Here is a 23,937-nt window from a genome sequence, read left to right as displayed (position 1 = left end):
CGTGTCCCCTATATCGGCAGGCGGCTTCTCAACCACTGCGCCACCAGGGAAGCCCTACCTGATAGGTTTTAACACTCCTCCCTGTAGTATGAGCATGCATTCCTCAACAGTCACGTTAAAAAAAAAAAAAAAAAAACCACCCCCCCAAACACCCTAATTTGGTGTATAAAAATTTTAATTTGGATTCTTTTAATTGAATTTCAATTTTTCATATTAGCCATTTGTATTCTCCTTATTTCACTTTCTGTGAATTATTACATCTTTTGTTCATTTTACTCTTGGCATCTTAATGCTTTTAAAAATATATATTAGTATAAGGGGGTTGAGAGGTAATAGGGAGTAACCACTAAAGAGTACAGAGTTTCTTTTGGGAGTGATGGAAATCTTCTAAAACTGACTGTGATGTTATACTAAAAACCACTGAATTGTACATTTTAAATGGGTGAATTGTATGATATATGAATTACATCTCAAAAAGCTGTTTTTAAAAAAATATTAGTATAAATAACTTTCATTTTTCCCTCTTTCAAAATCTGTTGGCAAATTTTCCAATTCTGATTGCCTTTTGCTTTCTCATATTCAGGAAATACACACTTTTAGTTAAATCTATTATCTGTTCCTTAATGAATCCTCCCATTGCTTTTATTTGGAAAATTCCATCACATGCAAAGATAGTCACTGATATGTTCTTTCAGTTTATTTTCATTCTTATTCCATTTGCGTTTTGCTGCACATTACAAAGCGATAATTTAATGTTCTCCAAACAGGGACTTATCAGAACTTTTACCACCCCCCCTTCCTCACTATGTTCTGATAGTTGTTTTGCAATGTTTTATATATACTAGCATCTATTTCTGGGCTATTACTGTTATCAGTCTGAGAGTTCAAATATAAACTTACAGTACTCGTTAACATTTTTTTACCTTTAAAGTATGGCTTCATATCTAGTATTATATGACTTAAGAGACTTAATCTCTTTCAAAGCATTCTTCGCTATTCTTGCACATTTTTTCTTTTGGATGAAATTTAGAATAATTTTATCGACCCTTTGAGATTATGACTAGGCTTATATTTGACTGATGGATTGATCTGGGAAGAAGAGAGATATTTAAAATATTTATCAGCTAGGAGCACAATGTTTTGTTTTGTTTTGAATCTATAGAAGTATTCTATTCATACAGGTCCCACACTCATCTTAAGTTTGTCTACACATTTTACAGAGCTTATTGCCATGATGAAAGGTAACCTATCCCCATTATATCTTAAAACAATTTTTTTTGTTTGAATATGGAAAACTAATTTTTGGATGAGTGGCAGAATTTGCTAAAGTCTTATTAATTTCAAGACAAGATTCCTGGGCTTTCAACTTGGACAATCCATCATCTGCACTAATGAACAGTCTTTTCTTTCCCAATAGTTACAACTCCGTTTCAGTTCGGGTTTTATTACACTGAAAAATAGTAAATCAATATTCTGATGACAAGCCCTGAAAACTTTAAGCACATATTAAAAATTAAATCCTTGACAAGCAGGCTTATAAAGGATACATAAAGCTCTCAAGCTTTTGAGAAAGACCTGAGGTTAATCAATTTTGCCACTTTGTGGAGTGTTTCATCGAAAATGTGGCTAAAGAACATCCAGAAGGGTTTACCAGACCAGCTGAGGAGACAGCTGGAGCAGACACTCAATGCTCTGGGGAGGGAGCTTCCCTTTTCCCTCAGGTGTGCCCTCCACATTCATACCACAAGTCATGGGTCCTGTTAGTATTTGTGGCCATTGCTCTTCTGCAGACATAAGCTGAAGCCAGTAATGCCCAGAAAGCAATACTAGCTGTTAAACTGCATTCTTCTAAAGTCCCCGCTCTAGCTTTTTTTGCATAACCTGTGTTACACTTTCCGCCAATGCCAAACCCGCTCTCTCAGACATTTGTGCCTAAAGAATTAACCTTTATGTTTTGAATCACTACTCACACAAAACACCTGTTGGTTACAAACTATCAAATCCAAATACTAAATTTAATATTCGGGTGCTGGTAGCTAACAAAATAAGAATAACTTGTGGAGACAAGGTACTGGTTTCTGAATAGCTGATTTTAATGGTGATATGACTAGTTCCAAACGCATCCAGTCATGCCCGTATTCAAAAGAGTAAACCTTACGGTAACCACACTTGCCATGAAAGGGTTGCATTTAGTTATTTATGTTTACCATAATGAGAAATTATTTTTATTTTTCTAAGCCAACTGAAAAAGTCCAGGTCAACTAACTAACTACAGATGAAATGAAGTAAACCATGGCTTCCTCCTCCCCCAAATGACTACAAAAGAAAATCCACTCCTGTTCTTTAAGTGAATTGTGCTTGATGAATGACACAAATACATGTTTAGAGACAATAGTGTTTCACATTTTCAAGGCTGAATGGCTGTTTACCATGGTCTGGGAAGAGCCTAGGTAATTGCCTATAAAGAAAGAGCCATTTTTGTTAACTCTTGTCCTTAATAAGTAATATGTGAATCTTGATCAGTACTTCATTAACCAGAATGCTTCCATTAAAAAGTTGCAATTTATGTATATTTAAGGATTTATTTGGGAATACGATTTCTAATAATTCCCTATAAAAGACCTTAAATGACAGTAAAAAGAAATTAGTATTTAATAACTGACATACAGGAAGCAATTTAAATAATTTATCTTTCCCAAAGAACTTACAACATTTTTGCTCCTTTGAATGTAGTAAGGGTTTCCTTTTGAAACCATCTTCTTGATTCCTCCAATTGCTTGTTCCACTACTATGAATTTCATTTGTTTTAAGTTAGGTTGGATAGTATAAAATTGAGTCCTAATGGCTATATAATCCCTTTAAAGCTATTAGCAATAGGGTAATATTCAGACACATTTCAGGACGTGCCATTCTAGAGAGATGACGTACCACAGCTACATAAAAGATGGCGGGTCCACAGTTTTAGTGTGGGGCTTGTGGAAATGGATTCTAAAATCATATTTTTACATATATGGTGGTGAAAAAAAAAAAAACCTCAAAGCTGCCAATTTAAATGTCAATCAGATTCAGTCACACTACAGTAAGAGCACTGCGATGATGATATTTGTAAATTTTTTTTAACTTTCAATTTTGCTAAATTCAAAAATCCATAAAACTGAGCAAATGAGCGTGATGCTAACAACCAGTGACTCCAGGTGAAAGTTCTATAATGTTCACTGTACTATTACTTTTAACTTTCCCATAAATTTGCAAATATTCAAAATAAAAAAATGACAAATGTCTATGGTATTCAAGATACAATGAATGAAGTTAAAGAAACACAAGACATAGACACAAAGTATGTCACTGGAAATCACTGGTTTTAGAGTAAAAAAAAAAAAAAAAAAAAAAAACAGCCCAACTTACAGGTAAAATCTTTCTTCTAAAAGAGAGCATGAGAGAGACATGCGACGTGCATTCAAAGAACAAATTGGTTTAGAAGCCAAGAGACAGAACACCATGCATATAATGTCCTCACTGACATCGACATCACCTCTTGAATTTTCAAAGTGGGTATGTTTTTCTTGGTCCAACATTGGCTGTCCTGTTAAATCATGCAAACCATAGCAATCCACTGACTTGCACATTTACAAATGATTAAGTTTCCAAAAGTGTGAAACTTTCATTCAGGAGGGTCAGTATAACAAACTTCTCCATAAGTAAAAATGTTTCCTAATTCTGAGGAATAAAATGTTTTATCAGTTGAATGCCTGAAAACTGCCTGATATTATGTATTTCCCATATATTATTTAAGTTGTCTAAGTTTTAAAAATAAAGTACACAGATTTGATTCTTGTTTGAAGTCTCAGCTAAATGATAAAGCTTCTCATTTCCTATTAGATCGATGGCTGAATGGTATCAGCTTAGCAAAAGAGCAAGTTGTGTTTTTTTTAAATCTTCATTTACTTTGAGATTTGGGACAGCACAATAGCAACCGCAAATCTGTCTTTTAGTGAAAAATAGAGAAAAAACCATATGCTGAGAATAATATCAATACCGAGACAATCCGCCCCAAACCAAATATTCCCTTTAGGATACCCAGGCCTTCAAGCATGCCAGGTGGTACAACAGCACACCTTTCCTCTCCTCATAGGTTCCGAGAGAGAAGGGAACTTAAAATGCAAGAGCTAATGAATAACCAATGGGCAGGTAACATGAAGAAGCAAGAAGACGGGAAGCCAGTTCCTTTCAAAAGGCGATGGAGGTGACAGTCGGATGCAAGAGCCTGGAAGATGGACACAAGCAGACGCAAAGAGCGACAGGCTTAATTTCTGGGGATAGTACCAATTGCTGCATCATAGGCCTCAGAGGTTGTCTACATATGACTCCTCCTCCCCTCTGCCATACTTACACTTCACCCTTTCTGTCTTAGTTCTCCACACCAATTACTGCCAATCGGATCACAAAGGAGAACTGAGGCTGTAACATGGGACACTAGGAATATGGGGCACCATGAAACCAAGTTTATATACAGCTTGATAGCAGGGTCTAGGGAGACTGGAGGAGGAGAAGCGAGACATATTTGCAAAAAACTGAGTATTACTCTGTAGACACTATAATAATCAAAGATACCTTAACTTTGTAAATAACCTAAGATGATTCACAGAATCAACTAAACTCTAAAGTCTTTTTTTTGGCAGCGGGGCGGGGGGGGGGGGCGCGCTTTTAAAAACATATGTACATTGTTAAAAGTGTAAATGGGAAATATTCACATTCAGTCAAGCCCGTTTTTGCAAGTTCCCTGAGATGGCATATAGAAATACACAACACAATGCAATGTTACAGCAGAAAGTCAATCATTTACAAAGATCATTTAGAATAAAGTCAAATTTCTCTTTCAACAAACGTGGTCTACAAGATAAATTACATCCTGACTGTTGGCTGTTGCTATAAATCTATTCAAATCAGGAAAAACTATCGTATTTAAAGCTCTCCAAGTAATTTTGGCACAGGTCAAACCTTCGGGTTTTGTTCAGTCCCTGAGCTCTTTAACAGGATAACTGGCGTTCAACCTCTTCCCCAGCCGCCCGGACCACTCCCCTGCACAACGCCCTGCAACCTGCCCTACCCTCTCACTGACTCTAAGTCAAGCCTGAAGGCTACAACCTTTCTAACCGACCTGCTCTGCAGAAACCATAGAGCTTCTCTGGCTTGAAGAGTTAGATTCTGTAGGCGGAAGAATCAAATGGGGTACATCTCATGCCTCCTAATTATTTCTAAAACTGCCTCCAAGGGTCAGTGTTTTAATGTCTCCAGGGCCTTATGCCTCAGATGCTCATCCAAACACTGGATGGCAAAGAGGTCGATGTCCGTATCGAACTTGTTGGCGAACAAGTGGTGCACGTGCAACATCCAGTTCAAGTCACCGGCTCCGAAAACGCACACGGAGCGCACGTGGACGCCGCTGCACGGCGGGTAGGGGGCGCCCTTGGAAATGTCACCTTCAAAGTACTGCCACTTGACAAACCTGGCAATCGCTTGCATGTCGGACATGTCGTACTTATGGCTTAAGGACAGTGACCCTGGGACTTCGGGGATCCTCTGAATGGTGGCCCAGAGATACTCGTCCGGGCTGTATGTGTCTTTTGCCCACTCCATAAACTTTTGTATTTTTTCATTCTCGAGCACATATTCCACATACCTCCTACTGACCACAAAATAGGCACTGCCTGAAAACAGAGGTGTTTCAAGAGGAGGATGTATTTTGTCGGTCCCCATGTTTGTCAGCTTTCCATTCACGACTGCATAATGCTTTTTCCACCTTTCTTTTTTATTGGATGGCATTCTCTCCGTTTCTAGGTTGTTCTCGCCCATTAACAACTTGAGCTTCCTGACAATTTCCAGGTTGGTTTTAATAGGAAAATCCATACCGCAGAGATTTATCAAGTACTTCCAGTCTGCATTCATTTGGTAGAGGTCCTGCATGCAGTTGAGGTCAGCCTGGACCCGGCTCCAAGATGCATACACAACACTCTCCAGCTGACTGGCCACAAAGACATTACGGAAACAGGACGCAATGCCAGTCACTGCGGCCAAAAAGGATTCCTCTGATTTTGTATCCACGTGAATGCAATAGAAATTCTGAGGCATATAAATGGCCCTCAGGAGCCTGTCAAGCATTTCAATTTTGTGATGAACCACTACAGAATATGCTATTGGAAACTCTGCCTCTTCTTTACTAAGGGGTTCTACAATATATTTGCGCTTCTTGATGAAAGAAACACAATCACTGGTCATGTTTATGTAGTCATAGTTTGTCCATCGAGGGCGCTTTCTAAATTTCACTGTTAGAATCTCAAGCTTTACCTTTTGGATTTCATCTACATCACCCTGTAGAACTTTGGTACAATTAATATTACTACTAGGATTCTCTTCAAGCAGCTCCAAATGTCCAACATTTACAAATTCAGGCTTTTGATGAATTCTTAAAACAGAGAAGGTGACCAGGAAAAACACAAGAAGGAAGAAGTAGTATTTAGTGGGATAAGAAAAAAGTCTCCTCCTCCGCAACTTCCTCAGCATTTCAACAACAATTGGGGACTTGGCTTTATTAAGGGCAGTCTTCCAGGCTTCAAGCAGTAATGATTTCCCCTCTGTCGTGGCCTGGAGATTTGTCAGTTTGCATTTATCAGAAGTGCAAAGGCATCTTGAAATGGAGGGCAGCACTAAGAGAAAAATAGAAAGGATACATACAAATATATATATATATATATATATATATAAAAATACAGTGTGTCATGACATCTTCTCAGGTTCAAAAACTGTCCTCTTTGCTATGAGATCAGATGTTTAAGACAAAAACAAAGTGGGTCAATTAGAGGAAAGGAAGTAGTGTTATAGGATACCCATCATCTCTGGTATCAATGCCAGATTGTCTTTTTTAAAAAGCTGAGTACAAGAATATGCTAGATTATCCTACAATCAACATTTTACCTCTCAGGTATATTGAGGTGCAAAACACAGTTGAAGACCTAGGCTATAGTTATTCAATTCTCCATAGTTGGTGAGTTTTTGATCCTGTGCCAGTGCTAATTAGCACCCCTTGCCCTGAAATCATTAATAATCTGGGTTCCTCCTGACACATCCATTAATGTCCATCAGTTGGTGTAAGCAACCCCAAGTATTTGAAGAGATCAGATCCACTCTGCTCTTTACCAACTTAGGAGTAGGAGTACACTTAAGGAGACATTCAGAAATGGCTGTGGCTTCTAAGAATCTTTGAAGGAAAAGCAGGTCAACTGGATTTTCAAACTGGAACAGAAAGGCTCAGGTGAAACCAGGTCAGATTTGGAACTGTTTTGGGTTGACCTCACTTTGTTCAGTTCTATATCAGGCACCACAGGAAGAGAAGACATACATAATCCAAAATAGAGAAACAGCCTTGCTGAAAAACAACTTGTATGCAAATTGTAACTTATGAAAGACCCTTTGTCTATATTCAAATTCCAGGAACCTAACCCACTTTTACTATGTAAAATGTTTACAAATATACAGATATTGTTTGTTTTCAAAAGTCAATTTTATTACTCGGCAATTGGTTCTAACAAAGTCAAATACTATCAATTGTCTCAAAACCAGATTTAGAGAGATTTGAAAAGTTTTTAACACCAGAATTAGCACTAGAACTTTTTAATATTTAATTAGGAAACAAATTGTGAATATTAATAATACAAATACAAATAAATAACTGACCATCACTTGTACAGAGTAATGTTACAAAAAGTAGTTAGACTTTTTACCATTCAAATCAAGAAAAGTCAGGATCATTTAGTGCTCTGATTCCAGGTAACATCCTCTGCCCATGTAGAGTGCTTCTTATGCAGTCAGGTTTCTTAAATGTACCAGGCATCCAGCAATGCTGTTATGTCCCATGAGTCTTTTTTAAAAAAACACGTGAAACAAAAAGAAAAATTTGTGAAGGGATATATATGCCCACGTAAGTATACACACACACTCAGAAAGTATACTGGTAAATTAATTTGACATATTTACTTTTTTCTTCAAAATGATGGCTGGTCATATCCATTTTTTTCTTCAAAATGATGGCTCGTTGATTTCTCTTTTAAAACCTTCTCTCCAGACTTTTTTTTTTTTTTTTTAAGTCTGTTTGTGAACTGCTAAAGGTTTAAAGAGATCCTACAATTTAGGTTGAACTTTTTCAGAGAAAACTCTAGGACCATTTGCCAAAATGTGTGCCAAGGAACAGTTTAATGGTCCTATATGATTGGAAAATCCAACATATCCTATGCGGCTGTGAGGATTCCCAATGCTCACTGGCCCATTAAAGACAATCCTGCAGTTGAATTAGCTGCTTATCTAATCTTCCTCCAACTATGTTGTCTACCACCCCACTCCAAACCTCTACTGGAAAGTAAACATTGGAAGATTCTGCTAAAATACTTAAGCATCTGAACTATTAACACATCAGATCCCTAAACAAAGTTATACCCTTAAGCAATTTCTGCTTAAGGCATTTAAGAAAATCTCTGACTATTCATTAGTCAGCTTCTAAGCTAACTGAACAGAGACTTAAGTTGCCTCACGCAATAAAGAACACAGATATACAAAATTAACCCAAGAAGGTCCATAACAACAATAAACCCTGGGCTGCGCAGGGGCAGAGGTCTGATTTCTCAAGTTGATGCATTATAAAATGTCCACTTTCAACAACAACAAAAAATTACAGGGCACGTAGAGAAACACAAGTCTGGCCCATACACAGAAAAAGGGGCTTCAATAAAAACTGTCCCAGAGGAAGCCCAAGCACTGGACTTAACTACACAAAGACTTTCAGTCAATGATTATAAGTATGTTCAAAGAACTAAAGAACTAAATCAAACCATGAGAAAGATATTTAACCAAATTGAGAATTTCAATAAAGAAATATAAATTATAAAAAAGAACCGGGCTTCCCTGGTGGTGCAGTGGTTGAGGGTCCACCTGCCAATGCAGGGGACATGGGTTCATGCCCCAGTCTGGGAAGATCCCACATGCTGTGGAGCGGCTGGGCCCATGAGCTATGGCCACTGAGCCTGCGCATCCAGAACCTGTGCTCCACAACGGGAGAGGCCACAACAGGGAGAGGCCCGGGTACCGCAAAAAAAAAAGAACTAATAGAATTGACGGTATTGAAAGTACAATAACTGAATTGAAAAACTGACTAGAGGGGCTCAACAGCAGGTGTGCACTGACAGTAGAAGGAATCAATGGAACTGAGGAAAGGTCAAGTGAGAGTATCCAGTCTGAGGTACAAAAGGAAAAACGAATTAAGAAAGATGACAGAGGCTCAGAGATCTCTGAGAAACCATTAAGCACATCAACAAATGCATAACAGGAGTGTCAAAAAGAAAGTGGAGGAAAGGGTGGGAGAGTAGGGTGACAGAGGGGGCTGCAGTCATGAGCATGGGGGAGAGGTGAAGAAAAAAATTGAATAATGGCTGAAAACTTCCCAAATTTGACTTTATTTTGTTTACTGAAGTACAGTTGACTTACAATATTAGTTTCAGGTGTACAACATAGTGATTCAATACTTTATATATTATACTGCATTTAAAATAATTGCCAAATAATGGCTTTATTTCCCTGTGCTGTACAATAATTCTTTGTTGCTTATTTTATATATAATAGTTTGTGTCTCTTAATCCCATACACCTATTTTGCTCCTCCTCCCCTGCCCTCTCCCAACTGGTAATCACTAGTTTGTTCTCTGTATTTGTGAGGCCTGTTATATATATTCATGTTTTATTTTTTAGATTCCACATATAACTAATAACAGAGTATTATCTTTCTCTGTATAACTTATTTCATTAAGCATAATACTCTCTAGGTCCATCCATCCTGTGGCAAATGGCAGGGTTTCATTTTTTACGGCTGAGTAATATTCCAGTGATAGGCAATTTAGTTTGCGTCCATATCTTGGCTATTGTAAATAACATTACTATGAACACTGGGGTACATGTATCTTTTAAAATTAGTGTTTTCATTTTCTTCTGATATATATCCAGCAGTAGAACTGCTGAATCATATGATAGTTCTATTTTTAGTTTTTTGAGGAACATCCATACTGTTTTCCATAGTGGTTGCACCAACTGACATTCCCACCAATAGTGTACTAGGGTTCCCTCTTCTCTACATCCTCATCAACATTTGTTATTTGTAGACTTTTGATGACAGCCATCCTGACAGGTATGAGGTGATATCTCATTGTGGTTTTGATTAGCATTTTCCTGATGATTAGAGACGAGCATTTTTTCATATGGCTGTTGGCCATCTGTATATCTACTGTGGAAAAATGTCTAATCATGTCTTGTGCCCATGTTTTGATTGGGTTGTTTGTTTTTATATTGAGTTGTATGAGCTGTTTACATATTTTAGATAATAACGCCTTATCAGTCATATCATTTGCAAATATTTTCTTCCATTCAGTAGGTTGTCTTTTTGTCTTGTCCAGTGGTTTCCTTTGCTGTTCAAAGAGCTTTTAAGTTTAAAATTAGGTTCCATTGTTTAATTTTGCTTTTATTTCTTCTGCCTTAGGAGACAGTTCCCAAAAAATGTTGCTATAATTTATGGCAAAGAGCATTCTGCCCATGTTCTCTTCTAGGAGTTTTATGGTTTCAGGTCTTATATATAGGTCTTCAATCTATTTTGAGTTTGTTTTTATATATGGTGTGAAGAAATGTTCTTCTAATCTTGTTCTTCTACATATAGCTATCCAGTTTTCCCAAAACACTTATTGAAGAGACTGTCTTTTCTCCACTGTAAATTCTTGCCTCCTTTATCACAGACTAATTAACCATAAGTGTGTACATTTATTTCCAGGCTCTCTATTCTGTTCCATTGATCTATGTGTCTGTTTTTGTCCCTGCACCACACTGTTTTGATTGCTCTAGGTTTATAATATGTTCTGAAGTCAGGGAGTGTGATATCTCCAGAAAAAAATGTGAATAATGGCTGAAACTTCCCAAATTTGACTTTAAAAAATTAATCTGAATATCCAAGAGACTCAATGAGCTCCAAGTATGCAAAATGGGATAATCACTTTGGCCGTTTCTTACAAAGCTAAATATAGGCTAATCATTCAACCCAGCAATCACACTCTTAGCTATTTACCCAAACTGAACATATATGTACACACAAAAACAGGCATATCAATGTTTATAGCAGCTTTATTCATAATTGCCAAAAACTGGAAGCAATCAAGATGTCCTTCAATAGGTGAATGAATAACTTGTGGTACATCTATAAAATGGAATATTATTCAGTGATTTTTCAAAAAATCAGCTACCAAGCTATTAAAAGACATGGAGGAAGCTTAAACGCATACTGCAAAGTGACAGAAGCCTATGTGAAAAGGCTACCCACTGTATGAGTCCAAAGATATGATAGTCTGGAAAAGGCAAAACTATAAGGACAATAAAAGTTCAGCATTTACTAGGGATTTGAAGGAAAGAAGGAACAGATGAATAGGTACAGAACAGGGCATTTTTAGGGTGATAAAACTATTCTACAGGATACTGTTACAGTGGCTAAAGGATACTATGCATTTGTCCAAACCCAAAGACTGATCCCTCTTAATTATAATAATGTATCAATATTGTTTCATCACTTGTAACAAATGTACCACACCTGTGCAAGACACTAGTAATAGGGAAAACAATGTGAGCAGATTTATGAGAACTCTGTACTCTCTGTGTAATTTTTCTGTAAACTTAAAACTGCTCTAAAAAATAATCTATTAAAATTGGGAAAAAAATTAATCTGTACATTCAAGAAGCTCAGTGACTTCCAAGGATGATAAACTCAAATTCACATCTAGATACTTCTTAAACTGTTGAAAGACAACTTGAAAATAACAAGAGAAAAGTGATTATACAAGGGGTCCTCAAAATTAACAGCTTCAAATCAGAAACAATGGAGACCAGAAGGTAATGAATAACATATTCAATGGACAGAAATAAAAAAGATTCAACCAAGAATTCTATAACCAGCAAAATAGTAGTTCAAAAACAATGAGAAATTAAGACATTTCTGGATAAATGAAAACTAAGAGAATTCATCACTAGCAGACCTGCCCAAAAGAAATACTAAATGGAGTCCCTCAGGATGAAAAGAAAGGATACTAGACAGTAACTCAAATCCACATGAAGAAATAAAAAGCATCTATAAAAGTATATATACACAGGAAATGTGATTTTCTATGAACAGTTAGTTTTCCCATCTGATTTAAAAGATAACTACATAAAGTAGTAACTGTAACACTGTATTGACAGGTTTATAATGTATAAAGATGTGATTTATATAGCAATAGTAGTATAAAGGAGAAAAGGAGAACAGAGCTAGATCAGAGCAAAGTTTTTGAATACTACTGAAATTAAGTTGGTATTAATCTAAAGTAGAATATTTTAAGTTAAGAAGGTTCTTTTTTTTTTTTTTTGTAATTCCAAGGGCAATCACTTTAAAAAAGCTCAAAAACATACAGTAAAGGAAACATCAAGGGAATTAAATAGTACACTAGAAATATCTAACACAGAAGAATACAGCAACTGAGGAGAGAGGAACAAAAAAGACATAAGACACACAAAAAACAAATAACAAAATAGCAAATGTAAATCCTACCTTATCTGTAATTATAATAAATATAAATGGACTAAGAGGGGATTAAGAGCACCGCATAAAGGAGGTGCAGAAACGGGCGCGAGCCGCATCAGCACAGTAGAGACGGGTGTGGGATGCTAGGGTTGCTGCTGCCGCCACGAAAAGGCCTGTGTGCAAGCACAGCTCACTCTCCACACCGCCCCTTCCGGGAGCCCGTGCAGCCCGCCACTGCTGGGGCCCCGGGATCCAGGGACCGCTTCCCCGGGAAAACGCGCGGCACAGCACGCCTCAAGCCTGTGCAGCGTCACGCTGGCCTCTGCCACCGCAGGCTCACCCCACATCCATGCCCGTCCCTCCCCCGGCCTGTGCCAGAGTCCCCAAATCAGCTGCTCCTTTAACCCCGCCCTGTCTGAGTGAAGGGCAGACGCCCTCTGATGACCTACACGCAGAGGCGGGGCCAAGTCCAAAGCTGAACCCCAGGAGCTGTGTGTACAAAGAGGACAGGGGGAGGTCTCTCCCAGCAGCCTCAGAAGCAGCGGATTAAAGCTCCACAATCAACTTGAAGTGACCTGCATCTGTGGAAAACCTGAATAGACAACGAATCATCTCAAGTTGAGGAGGTGGACTTTGGGAGCAAGATACACTATTATTTTCCCCTTTTTTTCTTTTTGTGAGTGTGTATGTGTGTGCTGCTGTATGAGATTTTGTCTGTATAGCTTTGCTTTCACCATTTGTCCTAGGGTTAGACGGACCCGTTTTTCTTTGTTTTTCTTTTAATAGAAATTTTTCTTCTTAATAATTATTTTTTATTTTAATAACTATACTTTAACTTACTTTATTTTGTCTTCTCCCTTTCTTTCTTCCTTTCTTCCCTCCTTCCCTCCTTTCCTCCCTTCCTTCCTCCGTCATCCTCTCCTTCCTTCCTTCCTTTCTTGCTTTCTTCCTTCCTTCATTTCTTCCTTCCTGCCTTCCTGTCTTCCTTCCTTCCTTCTCTCCTTCCCTCCCTCCTTCCTTCCCTCCTTTTCTTTTCTTTCTATTTTTTCTCCCTTTTATTTTGAGCCGTATGGATTAAAGGCTCTTGGGGCTCCAGCCAGGCACCAGGTCTGTGTCTCTGAGGTGGGAGAACCAACCTCAGGACACTGGTCCACAAGAGACCTACCAGCTCCATGTAATATCAAACGGCGAAAATCTCCCAGAGATCTCAATCTCAACACCAAGACCCAGCTTCACTCAAGCACCAGCAATGAACAGTCCTGGACACCCTATGCCCAACAAAGAGCTAGACAGGTCTACAGCCCCATCCATTAGCAGAGAGGCTGCCTGAAATCATAATAAGGCTACCAACATCCCCAAACACACCACCAGATGTGGACCTGCCCACCAGAAAGACAAGATCCACCCTCATCCACCAGAACAGAGGCACTAGTCCCCCCAACCAGGAAACCTACTCAACCCACTGAAACAACCTTAGCCACTGGGGACAGCCACCAAAAACAACGGGAACTACGAACCTGCAGCCTGCAAAAAGGAGACCCCAAACACAGTAAGATAAGCAAAATGAGAAGACAGAAAAACACACAGCAGATGAAGAAGCAAGATAAAAACACACCAGACCTAACAAATGAAGAGGAAATAGGCAGTCTACCTGAAAAAGAATTCAGAATAATGATAGTAAAGATGATTCAAAATCTTGGAAATAGAATAGACAAATTGCAAGAAACAGTTAACAAGGACCTAGAACAAATAAAGAGGAAGCAAGCAACAATGAGCAACACAATAAATGAAATGAAAAATACTCTAGATGGGATCAATAGCAGAATAACTGAGGCAGAAGGACGGATAAGTGACCTGGAAGATAAAATACTGGAAATAACTACTGCAGAGCAGAATAAAGAAAAAAGAATGAAAAGAACTGAGGACAGTCTCAGAGACTTCTGGGACAACATTAAACGCACCAACATTCGAATTATAGAGGTCCCAGAAGAAGAGCAGAAAAAGAAAGGGACTGAGAAAATATCTGAAGAGATTATAGTTGAAAACTTCCCTAATATAGGAAACGAAATAGTCAAGTCCAGGAAGCACAGAGAGTCCCATACAGGATAAACCCAAGGATAAACATGCCAAGACACATAATAATCAAACTGTCAAAAATTAAATACAAAGAAAACATATTAAAAGCAGCGAGGGAAAAACAACAAATAACACACAAGGGAATCCCCATAAGGTTAACATCTGATCTTTCAGCAGAAACTCTACAAGCCAGAAAGGAGTGGCAGGACATATTTCAACTGATGAAGGAAAAAAACCTACAACCAAGATTACTCTACCCAGCAAGGATCTCATTCAGATTTGATGGAGATATTAAAACCTTTACAGACAAGCAAAAGCTGAGAGTTCAGCACCACCAAACCAGCTCTACAACAAATGCTAAAGGAACTTCTCTAGGCAAGAAACACAAGAGAAGGAAAAGACCTACAAGAACAACCCGAAATAATTAAGTAAATGGTAATAGGAACATACATATCGATAATTACCTTAAATGTAAATGGATTAAATGCTCCAAGCAAAAGACACAGACTGGCTGATGGATACAAAAACGAGACCCATATATATGCTGTCTACAAGAGACCCACTTCAGACCTAGGGACACATACAGACTGAAAGTAAGGGGATGGAAAAAGGTATTCCATGCAAATGGAAATCAGAAGAAAGCTGGAGTAGCAATTCTCATATCAGACAAAATAGACTTTAAAACAAAAACTATTACAAAAGACAAAGAAAGACGCTACATAATGATCAAGGGATCGATCCATGAAGAAGATATAACAATTGTAAATATTTATGCACCCAACATAGAAGCACCTCTATACATAAGGCAAATGCTAACAGCCATAAAAGGGGAAATCGACAGTAACACAGTCATAGTAGGGGACTTTAACACCCCACTTTCACCAATGGACAGATCATCCAAAATGAAAATAAATAAGGAAACACAAGCTTCAAATGATACATTACACAAGATGGACTTAATTGATATTTATAGGACATTCCATCCAAAAACAACAGAATACACATTTTTCTCAAGTGCTCATGGAACATTCTCCAGGATCGATCATATACTGGGTCACGAATCTAGCCTTGGCAAATTTAAGAAAATTGAAATCGTATCAAGTATCTTTTCCGACCACAACGCTATGAGACTAGATATCAATTACAGGAAAAGATCTATAAAAAATACAAACACATGGAATCTAAACAATACACTACTTAATAACGAAGTGATCACTGAAGAAATCAAAGAGGAAATCAAAAAATACTTAGAAACAAATGACAATGCAGACACGACGACCCAAAACCTATGGGATACAGTGAAAGCAGTTCTAAGACGGAAGTTTATAGCGATACAATCATACCTTAAGAAATAGGAAACAGCTCGAATAAACAACCTAACTTTGCACTTAAAGCAATTAGAGAAAGAAGAACAAAAAAAACCCAAATTTAGTAGAAGGAAAGAAATCATAAAGATCAGATCAGAAATAAATGAAAAAGAAATGAAGGAAAAGATAGCAAAGATCAATAAAAGTAAAAGCTGGTTCTTTGAGAAGATAAATAAAATTGATAAACCATTAGCCATACTCATCAAGAATAAAAGGGAGAAGACTCAAATCAATAGAATTAGAAATGAAACAGGAGATGTAACAACTGACAAGGCAGAAATACAAAAGATTATTAGAGATTATTACAAGCAACTGTATGCCAACAAAATGGACAACCTGGAAGAAATGGACAAATTCTTAGAAATGCACAATGCACCGAGACTGAACCAGGAAGAAATAGAAAATATAAACAGACCAATCACAAGCACTGAAATTGAAACTGTGATTAAAAATCTTCCAACAAACAAAAGCCCAGGACCAGATGGCTTCACAGGCGAATTCTATCAAACATTTAGAGAAGAGCTAACACCTATCCTTCTCAAACACTTCCAAAAGATAGCAGAGGGAGGAACAGTCCCAAACTCACTCTATGAGGCCACCATCACCCTGATACCAAAACCAGACAAAGACGTCACAAAGAAAGAAAACTACAGGCCAATATCACTGGTGAACATAGATGCAAAAATCCTCAACAAAATATTAGCAAACAGAATCCAACAGCACATTAAAAGGATCATACACCATGATCAAGTGGGGTTTATTCCAGGAATGCAAGGATTCTTCAATATATGCAAATCAATCAACGTGATACACCATATCAACAAACTGAAGGAGAAAAACGATACAATCATATCAATAGATGCAGAGAAAGCTTTTGACAAAATTCAACACCCATTTAGGATAAAAACCCTGCAGAAAGTAGGCATACAGGGAACTTTCCTCAACATACTAAAGGCCATATATGAAAAACCCAGTCAGCATCATTCTCAATGGTGAAAAACTGAAACCATTTCCACTAAGACCAGGAAAAAGACAAGGATGCCCACTCTCACCACTCTTATTCAACACAGTTTTGGAAGTTCTAGCCACAGCAATCAGAGAAGAAAAAGAAATAAAAGGAATCCAAATAGGAAAAGAACAAGTAAAGCTGTCACTGTTTGCAGATGGCATGATACTATACATAGAGAATCCTAAGGATGCTACCAGAAAACTACTAGAGCTCATTAATGAATTTGGTAAAGTAACAGGATACAAAGTTAATGCACAGAAATCCCTGGCATTCTTATATACTAATGATGAAAAACCCGAGAGTGAAATTAAGAAAACACCCCCCATTTACCACTGCAACAAAAAGAATAAAATATCTAGGAATAAACCTACCTAAGGAGACAAAAGACTTGTATGCAGAAAACTATAAGACACTGATGAAAGAAATTAAAGATGATACAAATAGGTGGAGAAATATACCATGTTCTTGGATTGGAAGAATCAACATTGTGAAAATGACTCTACTACCCAAAGCAATCTACAGATTCAATGCAATCCCTATCAAATTACCAATGGCATTTTTTACAGAACTAGAACAAAAAATTTCACAATTTGTATGGAAACACAAAAGACCCCGAATAGCCAAAGCAATCTTGAGAACGAAAAATGGAGCTGGAGGAATCAGGCTCCCTGACTTCAGACTATACTACAAGGCCACAGCAATCAAGACAGTATGGTACTGGCACAAAAACAGAAATATAGATCAATGGAACAGGATAGAAAGCCCAGAGATAAACCCACACACATATGGTCACCTTATCTTTGATAAAGGAGGGAAGGAAACACAGTGGAGAAAAGACAGCCTCTTCAATAAGTGGTGCTGGGAAAACTGGACAGGTACATGTAAAAGTATGAAATTAAAACACTCCCTAACACCACACACAAAAATAAACTCAAAATGGGTTAAAGACCTAAATTTAAGGCCAGACACTATCAAACTCTTAGAGGAAAACATAGGCAGAACATTCTATGACATAAATCACAGCAAGATTCTTTTTGACCCGTCTCCTAGAGAAATGGATATAAAAACAAAAATAAACAAATGGGACCTAATGAAACTTAAAAGCTTTTGCACAGCAAAGGATACCATAAACAAGACCAAAAGACAGGGCTTCCCTGGTGGCGCAGTGGTTGAGAATCCGCCTGCCGATGCAGGGGACACGGGTTCGTGCCCTGGTCCGGGAAGATCCCACATGCCGTGGAGCAACTAAGCCCGTGAGCCATGGCCGCTGAGCCTGCGCGTCCGGAGCCTGTGCTCTGCAACGGGAGAGGCCACAACAGTGAGAGGCCCGCATACCGCAAAAAAAAAAAAAAAAAAAAAAAAAAAAAAGACCAAAAGACAACCCTCAGAATGGGAGAAAATATTTGCAAATGAAGCAACTGCAAAGGATTAATATCCAAAATTTATAAGCAACTCATGCAGCTCAATAACAAAAAAGCAAACAACCCAATCCAAAAATGGGCAGAAGAACTAAATAGACATTTCTCCATAGAAGATATACAGATTGCCAACAAACACATGAAAGAATGCTCAACATCATTAATCATTAGAGAAATGCAAATCAAAACTACAATGAGGTATCATCTCACACCGGTCAGAATGGCCATCATCAAAAACTCTAGAAACAATAAATGCTGGAGAGGGTGTGGAGAAAAGGGAACCCTCTTGCACTGCTGGTGGGAATGTAAATTGATACAGCCACTATGGAGAACAGTATGGAGGTTCCTTAAAAAACTAAAAATAGAACTACCATATGACCCCGTAATCCCACTACTGGGCATATACCCTGAGAAAACCATAATTCAAAAAGAGTCATGTACTAAAATGTTCATTGCAGCTCTATTTACGATAGCCAGGAGATGGAAGCAACCTAAGTGTCCATCAACAGATGAATGGATAAAGAAGATGTGGCACATATATACAATGGAATATTACTCAGCCATAAAAAGAAATGAAACTGAGTTATTTGTAATGAGGTGGAGAGACCTGGAGTCTGTCATACAGAGTGAAGTAAGTCAGAAGGAGAAAAACAAATACCGTATGCTAACACATATATATGGACTCTAAGGAAAAAAAATGTCATGAAGAGATTAGTGGTAGGATGGGAATAAAACACAGACCTACTAGAGCATGGACTTGAGGAAATGGGGAGAGGGAAGGGTAAGCTGTGACAAAGTGAGAGAGTGGCAGGGACATATATACACTACCAAATGTAAATTAGATAGCTAGTGGGAAGCTGCCGCATAGCACAGGGAGATCACCTCAGTGCTTTGTGCCCACCTAGAGGGGTGGGATAGGGAGGGTGGGAGAGAGGGTGATGCAAGAGGGAAGAGATATGGAAACATATGTATATGTATAACTGATTTAATTTGTTGTAAATAAAAAACTAACACACTATTGTAAAACAGTTATACTCCAATAAAGATGTTTAAAAAATAAATAAATAAATAAACGGACGAAGACCACCAATCAGAAGGCAGAGACTGGCAAAATAGATTTTTTTTTTAAATGATCCAACTATATGATGTCTATAAGAGACATGGTTTAGATTGAGAGACACAACTAGGTTTAAGTAAAAGAATGTAAACAGATATACTACACAAATAAATACAAAAGAAAAGAGCTAGAGTAATCATACTAATCTGATGAAATAGACTTAAAGACAAAAATTATTAGACAAAGAAGCACACTTTATAATCATAAAACAAATTAAAAGGAGAAGATCAACAAGGAAACAGAAGACTTGACCAACACTATAGACCAATTAGACCTAACAGACGTCTATAGAACACCTTCACCAAACAGCAAAACACATCCTCCTCAAGGACACATGGAAAATTCTCCAAGATGGGCCGTATGCTAGACTATCAAACAAACCTTATTAAATTTTAAAACACTGAAATGATGGAACATATGTCCTTCACTACAAAAGAATGAAATTAGAAGTCAACAACAGAAGAAAATTTTAGAAATTCACAAATATGTGAAAATTAACTATACACTCCTAAATAACCAATGGGTCAAAGAAGAAATCACTAGGCAAATCAGAAACTACTCTGATACAAATGACATGAAAACAAAAAAACTTATAGGATGCAGCAAAAGCAGTGTTCAAGAGGAATGTATATCTATAAACATCTATATTTTTTTATTTTTTTTTAAATTTACTTATTTATTTTTGGCTGTGTCGGGTCTACGTTTCTGTGCGTGGGCTTTCTTCAGTTGCGAAGAGCGGGGGCCACTCTTCATCACGGTGTGCGGGCCTCTCACAGGCTCCAGACACACAGGCTCAGTAGTTTAACACACGGGCCCAACCGCTCCGTGGCATGTGGGATATTCCCAGACCAGGGCTCGAACCCGTGTCCCCTGCCTTGGCAGTCAGATTCCCAACCACTGCGCCACCAGGGAAGCCCAAACACCTATATTTTTAAAATATCAACCTTACATACCAACCTTACATAAATACAAAGGATTGTAAGGAAATACTATGAAAAGTCATCATCCAATAAAATTAGATAATCTGGATAAATTGACAAATTCTTAGAGAAACACTAACTACAGAAAGTGATTCAAGAGGAAATAGAAAATCTGAACAGAGCTGTAACGACAATTATCAAAAACCCTCCCACCAAAAAAAAGCCCAGGCCCAGATCACTGGTGAATTTTACAACGTTTAAAGAAGAATTAAACAAAAATCCTTCCAAAACTTTTATTAAAAAAGTGGAATAGGAGTGAACATTTCCCAACTCACTCTATGACGCCAGTAATCGATTACCCTGATAACAAAAGCAGACAATGACATCACAAGAAAACTATAGATCAATATCACTTATAGACACAAAAATTCTCAACACAATACCAGCAAACCAAATCCAGCAACATACAAAGGATTATATGCCAGGACCACATGGGTTTTAATCCAGGAATGTAAAATTGGTTTAACATGCAAAAGTCAATGTAACACACCCTATTAATAGAATAAATGACAATTACTCCATAATCAGAAAAGATACAGAAAAAAGCGTTTGACAGAATCAACACCATTTCATGACAGAAACAACCTGGTAAGCCATCTATGAAAAATGCACAGCTAACAGCACATCTTAATGGTAAAAGACTAGCTTCTCCCCCTCTAAGATCAGGAACAAGAAAAGCATGTCCACGCTTGTTACTTTTATTACATTTTACTGCAGGATCTAGGAAAAGCAATTAGGGAAGAAAAAGAAATAAAAGCCATCAAGTTTAAAATGAAAGAAGTAACACTATCTCTACTTGTAGATGACATAATCTTGTTTATAGAAAACCCTAAGAAAAACACACAAAAAAATATTAGAATGAATTTAACAAGTTTGCAAGATTCAAGATCATTATAAAAAAATGCAATTGTATTTCCATATATTAACAATAAACAATCCAAAAATAAAATGAAGGAAGTAATTCAAATTATAATAGCATCCAAAAGAATAAAATAGCTGAAAGAAACAATTCAACAGAAGAAGTATAAGACTTGACTGTTGAAAACATTTCGTTGAAAAAATTTAAGACAATAAATGGAAAGACATTCTACATTCATAACTTAAGACTCAATATTGTAAAGATGGCAATACACCCAATAATTAACCAATAATTTTCCTATCAAATTTCAGTTGCCTTTTTTAGCAAAAATTGACAAGCTAATCCTAAAATTCATATGGAAATTCAGGGGACCCAGGATAGACAAAACAGTCTTGAAAAAGACCATAGTTGGAAGACTCACATTTCCCAATTCCAAAATTTACTATAAATGCTATGGTAAGAGAAATGGTATGGTACTGGTACAAGAAGACATACAGAACAATGGAATAGAATCCAAGAAATAAACTCTTACATTTACAGTCATCTGATTTTTGATATGGGTACCAAGAAAATTCAATGAGGAAAGAACAGTGTTTCAAGCAAATGGTGTTTGTACAACTGGATATCCATATCCAAAAGAATGAGGTTGTGTCCCTATCTCACAGCATATACAAAATAGCATATGCCCAAAAAATGGATAAAATATCTAAATACAAGAGCTAAAACTATAAAACTAAAAAGAAAACAGGGGTAAATCTGCATGACCTGGAATTTGGCAATGGATTCTCATATATGACACCAAAAGCCCAAGCAATAAAAGAAAAAAAAAATTGATTAACTAAACCACCAAAATTTAAAACTTTTGTGGTTCGAAGAACACCACCAAAAAAGTGAAAACACAACCCACAGGATAAAAGAAAATGTTTTCAAATCATTTATTTGCTAAATATCCAGAATATATAAAGAACTCTTACAACTCAACCAAAAAACAAAAGACTAGCACCTGTGGAGGTTTTTTTTGTTTAATTTATTTAATTTATTTTTATTTTTGGCCATGTTGGGTCTTTATTGCTGCACACGGGCTTTCCTCTAGTTGCGGCGAGTGGGGGCTATTCTTCGTTGTGGTTCACGGGCTTCTCACTGCAGTGGCTTCTCTTGGTGCAGAGCATGGGCTCTAGACACGTGGGCTTCAGTAGTTGTGGCCTGCGGGCTCAGTAGTTGAAGAGCACAGGCTTAGTTGCTCCGCAGCATGTGGGATCTTCCTGAACCAGGGCTCGAGCCCGTGGTGCCCTGCTTTGGCAAGAAGATTCTTAACCACTGCACCACCAGGGAAGCCCATGTGGAGTTTTTAAAACAAGAAGTAGAAGAACTATCCTAGACAGATTTTTTAAAGAATGTGAGTTCATAGTCACCCCAACATTCATACAGATAATACAAGTTCCTGACCAAAAACTTGGATCTCACCTCAAGAAACTGACCAGAAACTTAGATCTCACCTCAAAAAAGGCTTGTCTTTACCATTCTCATCCACATCCTAAACATCCATCATGCTTTGAAAAATGCTTTTTAAAATGTAAAATCACTAGTCTCAGGTTTTAACACGATGGATAAGTGTCTGTAAAGTAGGTAAGCGTGTGAGAAAACAAGTCTATTAAAAATGCTTTTGTTTTTGTGTATTTGTCACCATGGAGAATAGAGAAGATACAGTTCTTCCAAATGATGTATCATTCAAAGTATTTAACTAGCCTAACTTCAAGATACAGAATATTCCCTTAAACAAAACTTGGCTAAGAGTTAGGAGAAGGTGAAGGGAAAATAAGATTTCATTAAGAAAGGGATTTCTATGTGGAAAAGTTTAAAGGGAGGCATAAATGTCCACATACTATATTATTTCAATGGAACTTTTAGTAATCAAACATTACTTAGTTTAAGCACACACAAAGAATATTGAAAATATTAAAAAAACAAATAACAGGGGACTTCCCTGGTGGTGCAGTGGTTAAAAATCCTCCTGCCAATTCAGGAGATATGGGTTCAAGCCCTGGTCCAGAAAGATCCCACATACGGCAGAGCAACTAAGCCCATGCACCACAACTACTGAGCCTGTGTGCCACAATTACTGAAGCCCGCGCACCTAGAGCCTGTGCTCTGCAACAAGAGAAGCCACGGCAATGAGAAGCCAGCACCCCGCAACAAAGAGTAGCCCCTGCTCGCCGCAACTAGAGAAAGCCCGGGCCCAGCAATGAAGACCCAATGCAGCCAAAAATAAATAAATAAATTTATAAAATAAAATAATAATAAATAATAAAATTTTAAAATAAAAAACAAATAACAAAAATATGGCAGAGGTTCATACTGCTGGGCCCAGTGTTCCTTTACCTTCAGATTTCACAAGTCACATAGATTTCTTGAAGGATGTGGAGTGGGAATAGTCAATGAGGCCAATGACTGAACTGTAAGAACCACTCTAAATAACCAAAGCTC

At 37.5% G+C, this 23,937-nt stretch overlaps 1 protein-coding gene across 3 annotated transcripts in view; it reads right to left on the bottom strand.

Moving 5' to 3' along the window:
• Positions 1–698: 698 nt before the first annotated feature.
• GCNT1 (glucosaminyl (N-acetyl) transferase 1) overlaps positions 699–23,937 on the bottom strand; it is a 68,494-nt gene continuing 45,255 nt past the window's right edge. For 2 of the 3 annotated variants that reach the window (XM_067039595.1, XM_059071211.2), the window contains 2 exons: positions 7,779–7,915; positions 699–6,704 (listed from right to left, as the gene is read on the bottom strand). In XM_067039595.1, coding sequence (XP_066895696.1) covers positions 5,275–6,704; positions 7,779–7,806 — 1,458 coding nt within the window. In that variant the 5' untranslated portion in view covers positions 7,807–7,915 and the 3' untranslated portion in view covers positions 699–5,274. The remainder of the gene's footprint in view (positions 6,705–7,778; positions 7,916–23,937) is intronic. The other variant, XM_067039596.1, reaches the window with a different exon arrangement.

This window comes from Kogia breviceps, chromosome 8, assembly GCF_026419965.1.
Source record: "Kogia breviceps isolate mKogBre1 chromosome 8, mKogBre1 haplotype 1, whole genome shotgun sequence".
Lineage (NCBI taxonomy): Eukaryota > Metazoa > Chordata > Mammalia > Artiodactyla > Physeteridae > Kogia > Kogia breviceps.
The sequence above is the reverse complement of the archived record's forward strand: the minus strand, read 5'-3'. Positions and strand labels throughout refer to the sequence as shown.